At 46.1% G+C, this 17,500-nt stretch overlaps 1 protein-coding gene across 12 annotated transcripts in view; it reads left to right on the top strand.

Moving 5' to 3' along the window:
- Window positions 1–3,612: 3,612 nt before the first annotated feature.
- LOC308167356 (shisa family member 6) overlaps window positions 3,613–17,500 on the top strand; it is a gene marked incomplete at both ends in the record, with an annotated part of 49,995 nt that continues 36,107 nt past the window's right edge. For all 12 annotated transcript variants that reach the window (XM_080541761.1, XM_080541770.1, XM_080541769.1 and 9 more), the window contains 3 exons: window positions 3,613–4,163; window positions 6,011–6,171; window positions 10,946–11,050. In XM_080541761.1, coding sequence (XP_080397887.1) covers window positions 3,613–4,163; window positions 6,011–6,171; window positions 10,946–11,050 — 817 coding nt within the window. The remainder of the gene's footprint in view (window positions 4,164–6,010; window positions 6,172–10,945; window positions 11,051–17,500) is intronic.

Raw genomic sequence — 17,500 nt, 5'->3', positions numbered from 1 at the left:
GCAGTGGAGAAAGCAAAACAAACCGGGATCACGCGGCCCGGCACGGTAGTGGAAAAGCGCCATTGCTGTACGATGTGACAGATCATATCAAGTAAGCCTCTGTGTCGCATGCAGTATGCTGACACACAAGACAGAGTATAAGAGGATGAGGTGTAAGGCTGTGGCAGGGGAGGCTGGTGGAGGTAGAACTCAGAGGATGGGCTAATTGTAATGCATGGAATGGAAAGAGGAACGGTATCAAACAGACGTGCATTCCATTCCATGCACCGGCCTCCCCTGAGTGTGGAGTATGAAAGTGCGCCAGCTAAGGCCGATGCCAGAAAAGAAGAGAGCAGGGACAGGATTACAGGTTAACAACACGATTATAGAGCAGGAATGACAGTGAATTGATGACACTATTATTCCCTGTGTGACACTCCATTCATCCCCTCGCCCAATGAGGAGATAGCGTATGGCTACCTTCTGTGTGTCAAGTAAAGTATTGAATGAGGTGAGCAAGACCTCCTTCCACAACTTCAGTCAAAAGTGAACACTTGAGTGGGAAAAGTGCTGAATATGCAGCCAGTAGTTTCCCTTTATGATGACTAGTCTATGGCCTTTGACATGGTGAAAGAAAAGCAGTTCGATCGACCTCAGAAATGAAGCAGCTTTCCCATTGTCGTTAATCTGTGGATACAATGAAACCACATTGACTGTGGGAAGACAAATCTCCTTTTTGGAAGGAAAGAGCCCTGTTTGCATAGTCATAATAATGCCGTGTGTGTTTTAATACTTGGGCCATCATGACATCCCCCCTAGCCCTCCGCCCACCATTCCTGCTCACAGCCGCGGGGCGCCCGTGAAGCATTATCTGGAATTCTTGACAAAGCACTTTCTCCAGGACTCGACAGCATGCACAGTTAAACTCAAGGGGACAGTTCTCTTAAAAGCTTTGCACCAGACCTCTCACTGTAATTTGGGAATGTGGTTTTCAAAAGGAATTGGGTCATGGTAAAGGCAGAAAAACGTGGCATGTATAAAGACATTTTTCCCAGAAGAGAACATGCAAGCATAGAACATGCAAGCATAGAACAATGGCGAGTTCCCAGAAGAGACGTGCTTTACTGTTTTGTCAGTGCTGTAACAGGAGTGTCTTGTACAGTGAAAACATCTCAGGAATGCCTCGCCTCACTCAAAGATATCTTGGTATTACTGCAGCAGTCATTTCATCTCTATTATTGTAGAGCAGGGAGAGATGTGTGAGGCGAAAGTTTCCAGGGCCAATTTAAAGCTTTTTGGAGCGGAAATGTTAGATGTCTCGTCACTGAAAGTGAGTGCATGAGGGCATGATTGTGAGACTAATACAATAGAATAACATAAAATAGAATAAAATAAGATAGAATAGAATAATATTATGTGTATATCATATGCAGAGAATAACAGGAAATATGGTGTAATGACTTTAAGCAGCATTTAAGATCGAAGAACACCAGCTATTTTAAGCCATCATTAGCAACCAAACTGTAGAATTTACCATAGCGCTATCCATGGATACAAAATGATGTTACATTTCAGTCAAACCAGCCTAAACTGGGTGTCTCAATCATGTTTATTGCAAGAAATGAAACATTAATGGAACAGCGCGTTACTCTGTAATCGTCACACAATACAGCAAACAGATGTGTAGACTCAGGCCAATTCCTGCTCGATAAGGCCTTCTGTCTTAATACTGGTTATGCTGAAGGCTACCGGCGGTGATTTAGAGGGATGTTGCGCATGCTTGGTCGTTTAGTGTATTGTGGCATCTCGGTGTGCGTTTATACATTAAGTAATGGTTTCATACAGACTCTGCATATGTCTCAGAGCCCATCTATCGTTTGAAAGTCGAGAAGAACACTTTACTTGTGGAAGGGGGGAGTGGGGGCGGGGGGGGGGGGGGATTTAAATGTTTCATTACAACAAGTATGGATGGCATCGTAAAAAGCGGTTACTAAGCAACTGCTTCCTGGCTTGGCCAATCGACTGTTGCAGGCGCGAGGTTCACAGACAACTCTGTTATAATGATTGCCTCCGAGAGTCTCTTAATGTGGATAACTAACGAAATCTCAACCTAAATTGATTGAGTAAACCGAATGGATGTATAACAATACTATGACTGCATTTCAATCTTTTTTTATTTTTTATTTTTTATTTATTTTATTTTAATCAAACTTTAATTTCAAACTTCCATGCTGGTGGGTACTTGGGCCGTATGAAAATCTGGGGAAATTAAAGGCGCCTGTCTGTTTGCCAATATGATTACTGTTTGCTCATAGAACTGCATTGATGTTACAGATGCCAGAGTGAAGCCCGATGGACCGATATTTATACATACATTAAATGAGCTGAAATAGATTGTAGCTTATCAAGGTCAATATTGGCATCTCTTTATTGGCAGAGAAGAGAGAGAGAGAGAGAGAGAGAGAGAGAGAGAGAGAGAGAGAGAGAAGAGAGAGAGAGAGAGAGAGAGAAGAGAGAGAGAGACTGAGAGAGAGAGAGAGAGAGAGAGAAAAGGAGAGGGGGAGGGAGGACCAACCGGAGAGGGGTCTCTCGTGGAGCTCTTATATTCTATTCACTTTCTCAGCGTCAGACAGAGAGCAACTCACCGAAGAGGAATCTGAGGTAGGTTGCATTTCCATGATCCATGTTTGCGCATCCCGTTTGGGTTGTAATTATAAGTAGTGTATTCGACAGACTATGGGAATGTCAAACATTATCTTATCCGTCCAAATTGGTGAGTGCGTAATGTAGTGGTAATGTAGCCTGGTTGGCGTTTTTTTGTGTGAAGAAGACAATTGTAGCAATTTAATCATTATCAAATCAAATTTGACACAATATGTTGGTCATCTTGTTTTCGTGCATTTTATGGAGTTTTCCGAAATGCAGTTTGCAATGGAATGTCTGCGCTTACATGCAATGTGTGCAAGTAATATTTACGCAGCTGCTTTCACATGCCCAGAAATGTAAAACATAGCACGAAAAAAAAACGTGATAAAATGCTGTTTAGCCTACAATAAATAGCTTCGTGATAGCGGTAAGGCATAGTTTTTCTTTGATTACGCGCATGTCCCCTTGACTCACGGATATTGTTTAATGAACCGTTTTGTTCGTTTCCCCCTGCTCCAGCCAGCGCAACTTGAGCAAGATGTAAGCGTTGCCTCGGGGAAAACTCCACTCAAAGGGCGGAATTCCGAAATCAGAACCTTGGACAGCAACCCCAGCCCGATTTCAGGACCTCAAACCAGGGGAAAGCAGAAGCTCGGAGCTCCCGCTGACGAGTGTCCCACCACAGAGCAATCAAGACATGCGCTTCAGCGACCACGGTTTCCCTCCAACAGCGCGCAATGGGTTTCAGAAGCGCTATTATTGATGATATACTTAACTAATGGCGGCGCTGATATTAGTACTCACAGTTGTACTCAACATGGTAACTGCATCGGGACTGAGAGGACCAACGAGAGTCACGGGTGCCAGGGTAGCGACATCAGCCACGGAGGACTGAGCCCTTTCTCATTCACCCGAGTAAAGTAGGCTACCAAGGCAGAGCAGATCGCAGTGTCGCCTTGGCAGAGAACTGACAAGTTTGATCACACCATGGGGATACGACACCTTCTGCTCCTTCTCATCTACCTGGACCCTCTGAGCGTACTCTGTGCCGCCACGGCTGGCAAAAAGGTCAAACCGATGCCCAAGAGGACGCAGAAGGCTAAAGAAGCCAATGTCACCGCAGTAGTGCCCACGGCTGACCCGCAGAAGAACATACAGGTCCAGCCGTCACCGACCACCAACCACGACACGTGTCGGGGCTACTACGACGTGAGCGGTGCCTATGACAAATTGTTTGTGTGTAACAACACGGATCACCGTTTCTGCTGCGGGACGTGCTTCCTGCGCTTCTGCTGTCAGTACGTGGGGAACCGGTTAGATCAGAACGCATGTAAGAACTACCAGACACCGGACTGGGTGGACCCGGTAGGCCCGTCCCCCATCCCGACAGGTGAAACGTACGATCCGAGAATGGATCAGACGAACACAGCGGTCTACATCACCTGTGGGATCCTAGCCTTCATTATAGTCCTGGGAGTTTCGGCAAAAGTCGCCTATGATAAAGCCACAGAGCCGCCTCAGGAGATGAATATCCATAGGTGAGTTGGTTATAGTCACATACAAAAAAACAAAAGAAAAAAAGGAAATACTGTTAGGTAGCCAATGTGCTGCAGGAAAGGTTCTTACCCTTGAATCCACCAGTCTACTTATTCTGTCTGTGTGTATTTGGAGGAATTATGGCCTAGCTTTACTCAAACCTGCTATATATCTCAAATAGATATATATAAAAAACAAGACAACCCCAACCCAGTTCAAGTGAATAAAGAGGTCTGAGCATGGTGTTATATTAAGAAAAGACCTGGATCAGTCTTCTATACAACAGAGGCTACTATACTGGACTGGATAGGTCACATCATACATGACAAATAGGCCTTAGGTCAATGGCGCCTGCCATTGATTATCTATTTGACCAGAATTTGACCTATGCACTCTGGTGTGGCACTGCCATTATCTGTATGTCTTCCTCGACTGTCAGAGACAGGGCAGGTATAGGCCTATGACGGATAAACGAATGCAAGATTAGAAGCAATCCAGATACCGTATCCCTCCCTGCCCAGTCTACCCTGCCCACTTTGTCCAGCGATCATCCAATCCTATTGATACTGTGAGCTTTTGTGTGGACTGTTGGATTTATGGCAGGTGTTGGAAAGCTCTAGAATTCCATTGTGTGCATGCATGAAAGCTGAAAATAATGACAGAGGTGTTCAAAGGGAAATATTAAAATGATGTTGGAAGGCTGGTGTGTATCAGGTAAGTGGGAGAGGGGCCAGCACTCCAGGTGCATATTTAATGACTTTTTGATTTAATTATTTTGTTTTGCTTTTCCATAGCTTTTGTGGTAAATCCGCAGTTTCTGCACACAGTAACTTCCAGCTTGTACGGCAAACAGAAATGGACCCATTTTTCCCTGAAATGTAAATCAACGATCTCACTGATGAGTTCTAGATCTTTGCGTCAAGTTCAGCTTTTTGTCATCAGCTCATCAGTTCATTACCACCTTTCCCCCTCAACAACTCAACACCGCTGATGTCTGCATGCTACTGTGCGTATCCTAAACAACTGCCATTATATTTGAGTTAGAAGCTACTGTGGTGGTCTCAGCTGTTTCTGAGAATCCTCGGGGCCTTACCACATTAGGGTTATCATAGGCATGTGGGCAACACATGTTGCAGAGTTCACATCAATGAACAAATTCTGATATACATCGTTTTCCACTCTATGTAGCAAGGTCCTTTCGAATGTATGCATAATTCAACACAAGACTGATCCCAAGACAGTGAATAATGTGTTACTTTAAGGTCAGTTATGCCTGAGGTAACGGTATGTGTCTGAACCGGGAGAAATTCAATAACAGAGAACATAATTGAAAACATAGTGGAAAAACCAAAACAGGGAAAATATTTACATTGCGGCAAAAGGTTATGCTGTTGATACCTTTTTCATGTGCAGGGCTTTGAGCCACTGCAGCAATGCAAAACTCATTTGATTTCTTTCCCTTTAAACTTGATGCCAGAATAAACAAATATTGTTTCTTTCTTTCATGATGTCTAGTTTTTCCGTTGCCTCTTGCCCCCTCGAGGGGTTCCTACCTCCATATGCACCTGGTGCGGTGTGAAAAACATTCACATTCAACCCAATTACTGCACATTCTCCTCAGACAACTGAGGCTGTTTCATGATGCAAACGAATGTTCGTCATCGCCCACTGAAACAGAACAACTCACCCACCACAGCACAACATGTTATTATATGTCATTATTGTATGTCGTTATTATAATCCTATATACCGTTTTTAGTCAACCATTTGGAACCAAGACAAGACGAATGAAAACGGCTTAAATGTTTTGACGAAATGTTTTTTGGCTGTTGTCTGTTTGCGTTCCCAGAGCCCTCGCAGACATTTTGAGGCAACAGGGACCCATCCCCATATCGCAGTACGACTGTGAGAACTTTGCAGCGATGAACGGCTCTCCCAAAGACAACACGCCGATCAGGGCCTCGTCTAAGAACCACTACACCCCTGTTCACACGTCCAAGTCCAACCATGGTAGGTGCACTTTCACTAGTCATGATCTTATACCATGGTGGAGGCTGGTGGAGATAGAAAACTCAGAGGACGGGCTCATTGTAACGCACAGAACGGAATGAGGAATGATATCAAACATGCGACGAATAGAGTAGTTGAGGAGGTGCTTCAAATTGAGGCAGGGATTTTATACAGATTATTTTGCTGACAATGCTCACTTGCGAAACGATGGTATCGATCACAAACACAAGTCAGGTTGTAAACATAGGGCAGGGCAGAAACATAGGCGTCACAAACAGCTCAGGCAAAAACTTGCTGTCCCCTAACAACTTCCCTGTCCCCAGAATGTCAATGAAGACATTAATTCGAATAATACTTCATGCTTCACAACATTCCTTTGCTTAATCATCTGGATGAGACTGTAAGTGAATTACTTTGTGTGTCAATGACGTGTGTGTGTGTGTCCACCCACACACACACCCTATGCTCCTTCAGTGTGGTAATTTAGTGTGTGTGTGTGTGTGTGTGTGTGTATGTGTGGGTGGGTGTTTGTGTGTGCGTATGTGTGTTTCCATGGTGTTCTCCCTGCCAGCTGTGTAATCTCCTATGTTAACATCCAGTAATCATCCGATTTGTGAGTGTGTGTATTTGTGTGAGTGTGTGTGTGTGTGTGTGAGAGAGAGAGCGAGATAGACAGAGGGGGCCGAGAGAGAGAGAGAGAGAGAGAGAGAGAGAGAGAGAGAGAGCCTGCTAGCGGAGATAATTGCGGCTGGCGAGGGAACGTGACGTCTCTGACAGGGTGGAAGCGATGGCCTTTCAGTGGTTCACTGGGTGAATCGGCCAATGATGATACCCTGGCACACAGCGAGCCAGCGCACCCTGATCAACCCACACGGCTGGGAGCACGGACAGGGGGTGTAAATCTATATGACCTCTCTGAAGAAATACAGGTTAGGAGAGAAAGGAGAGAAAGGAGAGAAAGAGAGAATAAAAGGGGGTGAGAAAGAGAGGCAAACCGAGACAGAGAGAGAGAGAGAGAGAGAGAGAGAGAGAGAGAGAGAGAGAGAGAGGGGGAGAGAGAGAGGTGTACTCAGTCTCAGGTTTCACCCTCAGCCCCACCCCCGTTTGCGTTGCAGATGTTGTCAGCCATGTCAACCCCATCAGCAGCCATCTCTGACCCCTGATTTACTGGAACAATCTACTCTAAATGCTGTCTGACCAAGACACACACACACACACACACAAACACACACACACACACACACACACACACACACACACACACACACACACATGCCAGGCTGCATTCAGTGTGTGTGACTGTGTGTGTGTGTGTGTGTGTGTGTGTGTGTTCAGCCTCAATAGACACAATCACTATTAGTGCCTTTGAGTGTTGCTCTAGCCTGGCCAAGCGCATCCTCCCAGCCCAGCCTCCCAGCCTCCCAGCCCAGCCTCCCAGCCTCCCAGCCTCCCAGCCTCCCAGCCCAGCCTCTCAGCCCAGCCTCCCAGCACAGCCTCCCAGCCTAGCCTCCCAGCCCAGCCTCCCAGCCTCCCAGCCCAGCCTCCCAGCACAGCCTCCCAGCCAAGCTCCCCTCATTGGGGACCCTGCAGTCCTGTGTGGCAGAGACATGAAAGGCAGTGACAACCAGGGAGGAGGAAGCGTGGGTAATGTGTGTGTATAAATCTGGAATTCGGGGGATACACACAGTACCGTAACATTAGAGCGGAGAGAGAGAGAGAGACTCACTCGCAAAGAAAATGCATATTCATGTGTACCCGGGGAGGCTGGCGGAGGAGGTAGAGGCTGGGGGAGGTGGGGCTCATTGTAATGCATGGAATCAAATGAGAAATGGTATCCACTATGTGTGTTTGATACCATTCCTCATTCCATTTCATGCATTGCAGTGATCCTGTCCACTGATTTCTACCTCCGCCGGCCTCCCCTGAGCTGGATGATACCAGAGGAGACCAGGTAAACCATGTGGAAGACATGGAGACATGGTCGACTAGGTCTCTTACTTTACATCTGGAGGGCAAGAAAGAGCTAAATGTGACACCCTTTGATCTTGATCGTCATGACATCCAGTCTGTCTCAGCAGCACTAGAATAAGCACTTTCTTTTGCCCAAACTCTTTTTTTAGCATAGTTTAGGCACATTGCTAAAAATATCCACCGAATATTTATGAACGCAGCCCTTGCGCGACATATTAGCCGTGGTGCATTGCAAAAACACAGGACACGTTCCAAACGCTCTGTTCTTCTCATTCCTAGAAGAGAACAGATCCCAAAGCAAAACAGGAGCGGACAGCAGAATACGATACCGGTCGCAAGGGCTGCTATTTCTGTTCTCGTCCACCCTGCATTGTTGTGGGCTCGGACCCCTTTTTAGGTTAAGGGTGTAAACATAGCATGCCCCGCAGCCACAACAAATGGAAGACCTTGAAAGGGATGGAGTTAGATGTTTACCACTCGTCTCGACTCTCCACCGGAAAAAAAAAAGAGTAAACAATCACTGCGACCCTGAATAATGCTGTTTTGTTTTGCCCATGGCTCTCGAAGGAGAAACATGTATTCATATTACACGAGGGTTTAAGAAAAACAAAAATAAAGTAGCTAGAGGTTGTCATTGGGATATTGTCAGGCGTTCCATGCATTACAATGAGCCTGTTGCTTGATTTCCACCTCCGCCAGCCTCCACTGTTCAATACAATGTAACGTAACAGCAATGACATTGCTGCAATTTTTTGGAAATTCAAAGTAATGAATGATGCAATAACGCTCTTGACAATAATGTAACCTTCCTGCTTGTTAACCTTGCTGTGACATGACCTCAAGACATTTCTGTCTGCACAATACTCTGTGTGTATATGTGTTTGTATGTGTGTGTGTGTGTGTTTGTATTAGAGTGTGTATGAGTTTGTGTGTGTATGTGTGTGTGTTTGTGTGTGTGTGTGCGTGTGTGTGTGTATCGCTTCGAGAAATATGCACAGCATGAGTTTTGCCTGGATTACAAAACTATGATTTAATTAGTTTAATTAAGATATGATTCGCCGATAGGCACTTTCATAATCATATTCAGCCTGCACCTTTTTTTTCAGAAAGCGGCCTCTACAATTTTCCCCCTAATCTCTCACCAATTAATCCTGAAACTGTAGGGTTATACCTTCTCTGCAGTGACCTCCCTGCCCCCTGGGGCCTGAGAATCATCACATTCATGTTCAAATGAGCTTTTCTATGCTGACTGCATCAACATGTTTTAATAGAGAACTCCTCCAGAGTGCACCTGTGTCAGACCTCCGCATCTCAGAGACCCGTCTAATTGTCCCAAGCGTTGCCTCTCATTATTAGCACCTATTACGCACTAGGACCTTTTGCCCTCCTGTGTGTGTGTGTCTGTGTGTGTGTATGTATACGCGTGTACATGTGTACGTGTGTGCGGGTGTGTTTGTGAGCGAGTGAGAGTGGGTGAGGCGGAGTAAAGGGTAAAGTTGTTAAGGCGATATTCATGTTACAAGCCCTTTGATCTTGAACTGAGCATGCAATCTACAGTAACATACCTGTTCATTATGGACCAATGTACTGTACATAATGCCTTCAGGGCGGTAAACGTCACACCACTGGTTTCATGAAAGGTACCGAGAAAAAGTATTATGTGTTTGCTGTAACGGAGAGAGAGAGAGAGAGAGAGAGAGAGAGAGAGAGAGAGAGAGAGAGAGAGAGAGAGAGAGGGCACAGCAAGAGAGAGAGAGAGAGAGAGAGAGAGAGAGCCAGAGAGATACAGTGCATGACACTCTGTAGAGATATTGTGCATGGCTCCATGTCCACCATGATGGATCGACAGCTCCTCTGCGTTAAAGCTTAATTGACCTTGGAGCACGGTAACCATGTCGGAACACCGCATTACCCAAACTATCTCTCTCCTCCTGTAATGAAATGATGGGATTATTCAGATGTTCTGCTCACAAAAGACGTGGGGCTGGGCGGTGAGAGAAGTCGTGATTAAAAAAGTATCTATTATGCGAACGGTGACGCTCCCCCCCCCCCCCCCCCCCCAACCTTCCCCCAGACTCTCCCCAGACTCTCAGGATGATCATTGTGGAGAAAGTCGCGGTTCTTTATATCAAAGACGATAAATTCGTAATGCGTAGCCTTTCCCCTTCAGCCCCTCCATGCATTCCCACCTTAATGAGTTCAGAACGCCGTCAGGAGGGAGGGGATTGCTTTTGAAGAGGTCTTTTAGATTCAAGGGTTGTCACAGACGGACTGTGCCGTGGCCCTGCCAATGATAAAAGGTGACAAAAAGGAAGGCGCCATGCCATATGTGTGTGTGTGTGTGTGTGTGTGTCTCTCGTGCGCACACAATTACCGCTGTAATGTAATGGGAAACATAACACAGGTAAAGGACGTGTTATCGGTAGCGCCGGGCAACCTCCTTGGGGAGACGTGTGATTGAGTTCACAGTAGTGTTGTTCGTGAGCGCCGATTACATTCAAATACATGCGGATTTCTGGAGGTCGTTGCTGTTCCTTTCCGTGTGTCATTTGGAGGTCGGCGTCTGACGGGGGGGAGGCAAGAAAAATCTGAAATTGGTGGACGGGGGCGCTCATTGCAATGCATGGAATGGAATGACAAAAATACTGGTGTGTTTGATACCATTCCTCATCTATGCATGACAATGAGCCCCATCCTCTGATGTTTTCCTCCACCGGCCTCCCCCCGGTGGATACCCTGTCAAGGTTTTTGTGGTCGTGACGCCGTATTGAAAACTGCCCACGCTGTGTTTTGACCGCTGCAGGTGGTCTCCACTACGGGAAGGAGAGCGTCCGGAGCGGCGGGGGTCACGACCTTCACAACTTCATCTCCTCCGGCTTCGTGACGTTGGGCAGAGGACACCAGAAAGGTACGGAGGCACAGAGGTCGCCCTTATCTAACGTCTTATCTAACCATCGACCATCCCCCCCAGACAAGACAGACTTCTCTCTCTCTCTTTTTCTGCCTCTCCCTCTATCCACCCTGTCACTCTCTCTCTCTCTCTCTCTCTCTCTCTCTCTCTCTCTCTCTCTCTCTCTCTCTCTCTCTCTCTCTCTCTCTCTATCTCTCTATCTCTCTCTCTCTCTCTCTCCCATTCTCTCACACCAGGGGCTCTATTTTAACAGCGTAAAAAAACAAACAGTCTTAGCACAAACGCTAGCGCTGGCATTAGGGGGTGTGTCTGAAATATTAGTGCTATTTTTAAGGCTATAATTTGTCAGCACAACTGATGGAGCAGTTGACCTGCTCATTGTCCTGAAAACGCCTCTTCTGCCCCGCCTCCGCCCACCCGAGTGCAGATGAGACAGCGCTGTCTCCAGTGTTGTCGTCATTGCACATCCTGTTACTGCCGACACAAATTAGCAATACGCCTGCGTTTGAAAATACAGCCCCAGGTCTCAAAGCTCTTTTACATAGCAGTACTGTAATCCACGCACCACTCACCACATCCACCACCAGTGTGTAGCAAGGGAGGCTGGTGGAGGTAGAAATCTGAGAACGGGCTCATTGTGATGCATGGAATGGAATGAGGAATGGTATCGAATACGATTTCAACCTCCACCAGCCTCCCCTGGCTCCTCCGCCCTGCAGTATTGTACTGTATAGCATCACAGTGAAGTCAGAGTAATGACAGCAACACACAGAGGTGAAATATATCCTGGCTCAATTTCCCGTCCTGGAATTCAAACTATCTCTTGTTTTTGTTCTTTATAATTAGATGCTCAGATTTTTTTACAATTCTTTTTTTCTAGCTGATGGCATGGGGGTAAACACAATGACCCTAGCAATGCCACTATACTGTGGGCACACGCACACACATGCACACACACATACGCACGCATGCACACACACACACACACACACACACACACACACACACACACACACACACACACACACACACACACACACACACCACACACACACTTACAGCTGGCTGTCATTAAATGAGTTCTCCCATGGGGAGTATACTGTTTAGTATGCAGCCATGTCGGCCAGGCTGTTATGAGTCATCCCATTGTGCCTCCATATATCAGATGTTTATGTCACCTGTAGCACTGAAGCTTTGCAATGCAGTTGAATGTGTGCGTGTGTGTGTGTGTCTTTCTTTATACTTTCTTATACTATCTACTCTCTACAGTAAATGTTTATTTCCTACTAGATTTTATCTGTACATATCGTACTTTATATTCATGCATAATGATAGACAATCACATTTACAGTAGTCCCCTCACACGTTTTCTGGTCTTTCTGGTGGTAAGAGCACTGCACAGTACAAGAGTGGGTAGGAGGAATTATATGAATAGTTATATGGTGGCAGATTTATTCCATACATTACCAAGCAGCAGCCGTGTCATCAATATTTAATGAATCCACGTACATCATCCTAATTACAGCAGATGACGAACCAGTCACGGATCTCATATTTGTGGCTCCTCGGATTTATCCCTGGTCTTGGGTGGCGTCCCATAAATGCTTTCTCTGTTAGGCGGGAGTGGGAGAAAGCATGGGGGTGATGAACTCATAAATCAACATCTTCCCTCTTCGCAAAGTGTCACCGCTTTGGCCCAGACCTCCGACTGCAGAGGAAGGAGAGTGGTAGAAATGTGCTCCGTCCTCGTCCCTCCCTCCCTCTCCTCCATCCCTGTCCCCCTGTCCTTATCCTCCTCCTCCTCCCTCTGCTTTGCTCTCTCTCTTTTCTAATGAGGACTCGTTTCCTTAATGTTGACATGAAACGAGTTGCGTCTTAGCTCTTTGTTTAGTTTGTTTTTGTCCCTGGGGGGGGGGGGGAGCGTCCATTCTTTTTTCCACAATGATATTAATTCATATGCATCCAGTCTTGGGGTGAAAACTATATTCCTTTGTAGTTCCCCCTATGAAATATGAGTAATGAGTACGACTGTGTCATTTCTATGAATTCTTTTTGTTTTTGTTTTTTTGTTTTTTTTGTTTTGTTATTCTCAAAGCATCACACAGATGCTGTGGTGGCTGCTACCCCAGCTGCATTCTTGTCAGTCAGCATGGGGTATGTGTAGGCAGCATGGGGTATATGTAGGCAGACAGGATGGGAATGGCGGTCAAATCTGTGTTTTGTAGCAGTGGGAAGCCTTTGATTTTCTTTTTGCAGCCTAACAAAAGCATTCAGGACTGGGATCATAGAGCGATCTACAAACAAATATCCTGGATGGACTTGAGATGTATTCATATGAAACGGAGAGTCTGGTGAAAGCTACTGTATCTCATTCCATTCTCTCTTTCTTGTTTTTCATTGTAGTCTCCCTCTGTCTCAGCCTATCTCATCTCTCTTGCTCTCTCTCTCTCTCCCTCTCTCTCTCTCTCTCTCTCTCTCTCTCTCTCAGCTGTTAATCCAGACCCCTCTCTATGGTGCTATCTATTTTCCCTGTGGCAGATATCAGCAGGGATTGAATAACAAAATCAATGGTCCCCTTGTTGCTGAGTTGGGTTAGAAGAATTATACGGATCAATATGACCCTAACATCCCACTTAATGTACAGTAACTGCCGGGTGATATTGAGACGGTCACTGGTCAATTCACCCCAACCTGACCTCTTAGGTTCTCTGGACCAAGAGAGGGGGACGGGCCAGAAATGGGAGGACGGGCTCGATGTAATGAAGAGACGGAACGAGGGATGCGTTTGATATCCTTCCTCATTCCATTCCACAAACCCGCCCTCCTCCAATCTCTACCTAAAATGGGCTGACTTAGTATATAGCGCCTTATTCCAAAGCGCTTTACTATGGCCTCTCATTCACCCATTCACAAACACATTCACACACCAATGGCGGCAAGCTACCATGAAAGGCGCCGGCCCGCTCATTGGGAGCAATTTTTGGGGTTCAGTGTCTTGCCCAAGGACACCTCGGCATGTGGCTAGCCGGGGCTCGAACCGCAAATCATTAGATGCCGGCTCTACCTCCTGCACCACAGACGCCCCCTACCTCCACCTGCCTCCCCTGCTCTACAGTAGACCTCAGTTATTGTTTCTGGACTAGAAACAGATCTCATGTAACAATCTCAGCCTCAAATCTTGCCAGCATGAGTCAGGCTGAAAGTGACACATAACAACCACTTTTAATGAGAAGTCAAATTCTGCTTGAAGATTGAGGGAAGAAAAGGTTGTTGGAGACTGAGTCATGCTCCTGTTCTCTGGGCCGTAGTCAAATAACCTGCCGTCTGTTCTGGTAGATAATTACAGCCTGAGTGTGTGTGTGTGTGTGTGTGTGTGTGTGTGTGTCTGTGTGTGTGTATGTGTGTGTATGTGTGTGTGTGTGTGTGTGTGTCTGTGTGTGTGTGTGTGTATATGTGTGTGTGTGTATGTGTGTGTGTGTGTGTGTGTGTGTGTATGTGTGTGTGGTTGTTTGTTATTCCCCTGAGGAGGAACGTGGAGATCAGGGGCTGAGCAGCAGACCAGCTGGGTGTTTCACATCTGTCTGCTAGGGTTCATCACCACCACCGCCCTGCATCCCCCTCCAAGGCCTTCACTCATGTCTCAGTCTAGAACCTTTACTTAGTACGCAAGTACACATTACACACTGATCAATCACTACCTAGTAGACCTACAGAGTGGGCAGAACGAAACAACACTTCACATCAACATCAGAGGGTCTACAGTTCAAGAAATACTGGTTGTTGTGTGTGCTGTAGTACGTATGTCTCATGAGTCTGTCTCATGAGTCTGTTTTCATCTAACGATAAAACCCACCATCGTTTCCATCAGATAATGATTCAACATCTGCTGTAGCGGCATTCCTAGCCACGGCTTCTGCATATACACACACATGGGCGCATACTGTACACACACACACACACACAGACAGACACACAGACACACACACACACACACACACACACACACACACACACACACACACACAGACACACACACACACCCACTCACACACACACGCACATACGCACACGCACGCGCGCACACACACACACACACACACACACACACACACACACACACACACACACACATTCCAACCCACACCCACACATACAGCGTGGACACATTCCCACCCACCCACACCCACACATACAGCGTGGAGCATTAAATACAGTCATCTTTTTATACAAAACTTTGAGTCACACACTTTTGTGTCAAGACAATCTGGTGTTGTGGCAGCAGTGCAGCACCTTCTCTGACATGCAATGCAATGTCCCAGGCAGCCTGCCAACCAGTGGGGAGTTGTACATAAACATTTCCTTTTGTTGAAGGACTTGCATATTTCCTTTTGGCTTATTGAGGACAGGTGTGGTCTCTGGCTGGGTGGCCATCTGTTCTCTGTGTGATCCCCACTGGCGTGTGTTCCTGGGTTCCTCTATCCGGACGCTATCTTTAAAAGATAGAGCCTTGTCTCCGGCGCCATCTGTCCGGGCCACGGCTACGCCTCCTCTGTCTCCTCCGTCTTCTCTGCCTCCTCCGTCTCCTCTGTCTCCTCCTCCCTTTCTTTGCTCTTTAGTCTCGTTGTCCAAAGATCTGGCACGGTCTTGCTTGCAAAGAGATACGGTATCTTCTTTGATGTGTCTTTGGGTGCTGAAGCTTATCTGTGCTCAGCTATGATGGAAAATATGTCTAGCACTCTGGAATATATTTTGATTTATAGAGTTTTAGGGAGTTTACATTTAAACCATTTAACAGACGCTTTTATCCAAAGTGATTTACAATTAGAGATTACAGGGGCAGTCTCCCTAGAGTAAATTAAAGTTAAGTACCTTACTCAACACACTGGTGGTGGTGTTCCCAGGTGGGATTTAATTCATGACCTTCTGATCACCAGTCCAGCTCACTATCCACTAGGCCGCCACTACCCATTTACATTAAATGTTTTGGCCATTTAGCAGACGCCTTTATCTAAAGCGACTTACAACAAATACATTGATACAAAATACAATTTGAGTGCCTAGTGACATGCAGACATGTTTTACTGTAGCATGGGACTTGGAGGGGCTGTGATACGAAGTAGCCTCATTTGGAACTGTGGTGTTTAGGTACAGATCAAAATGGCTGAATTCAGTTGGCGTTTTAGTCCCAGACCCTCCATACCTGTAAACGCATCTGAGATCTTGAGAAATGTTATGAATGAATGGACTTTATTGTCATTGCTACAGTACAGGTACCAAACAACGAAATTTAGGAGGGGTGGCTCCCCTGGTGTTAGGAAAGGAAAAAAAAAACACTTTAAAAAAAAATCACAAGAAGGGAAGGAGCTGGTTTACATAAATAAAGGCTATGTACACAATCCACTATGGATGAGGTCGCATTACCCAGTGCGATCCCTAGGTGTCTCCTTCTACCCAGTGCGATCCCTAGGTGTCTCCCTCTGGCCGTCTCACCTTCTCACTCACTCACTCACTCACACACTCACTCTCTCACTCACTCACTCACTCACTCACACACTCACTCACTCACTCACTTACGCACTCACTCACTCACTCACTCACTCACTCACACACTCACTCACTCATTCACTCACTCACTCACTTACGCACACACTCACGCACTCACTCACTTATGCACTCACTCACCCACTCACTCACACACTCACTCACTCACACACTCACTCACGCACTCACGCATTCACTCACTCACTCACTCACGCACTCACTCACTTATGCACTCACTCACTTACGCACTCACTCACTCACTCACTCACTCATTATGGACTTATATTATGTGTTTGATGCTCACCTACGCCTTCTTATGCCCGTTGCGTCTGCACCGTTGGTACGTTCTTCTGAGAGAAGTTATATGTATTTTGAGTTTGAGTAACGAGACGTTGTTCTCTTTTCTTTCTTTTTTGAGTTAAGTCTGCTGCCTTTGCTTACCTACTATTTCTGTTTGGCAGATGTTGCTTTCTCCCATTAGATTTTAGTGTTTTGTATCCTGTCTTAACCAGAACTTCATTATCTTCAGGTAAAGAAACACAAAAAAAATTTAATCACTGCCGCTGCTCTGCCTCATTATGCACCGCACCTGGGTCCACCCATCCAACTCACTACCTTAGAAGAAAGGAGAGCTTCACTGAAACTGTTGGCGTCATGCTTGCCACTTTGCCAGTGGTGATGTAATGTATATACAAAGCATACCACAACTAACTCCACTACCACTATGTCATCCGAAGAGGAAACACCAGTGGAGGGGGTGGAGGTAGACATCTGTGGCCAGGCTCACTGTAATGGATGGAGTGAGGAATGGTATCAAACACACGTATTTGATATCCATGCATTACAATGAACCCGTCCTCTGATTTCTACCTCCACTAGCCTTCCCTGTACTAGACTTATATTGTC

The sequence above is a fragment of the Nansenia antarctica genome (assembly GCF_963989245.1).
Source record: "Nansenia antarctica genome assembly, chromosome: 11".
NCBI classification, from domain to species: domain Eukaryota; kingdom Metazoa; phylum Chordata; class Actinopteri; order Argentiniformes; family Microstomatidae; genus Nansenia; species Nansenia antarctica.
Note: the sequence above shows the minus strand (reverse complement) of the source record. Positions and strands in the feature narration are given on the sequence as shown.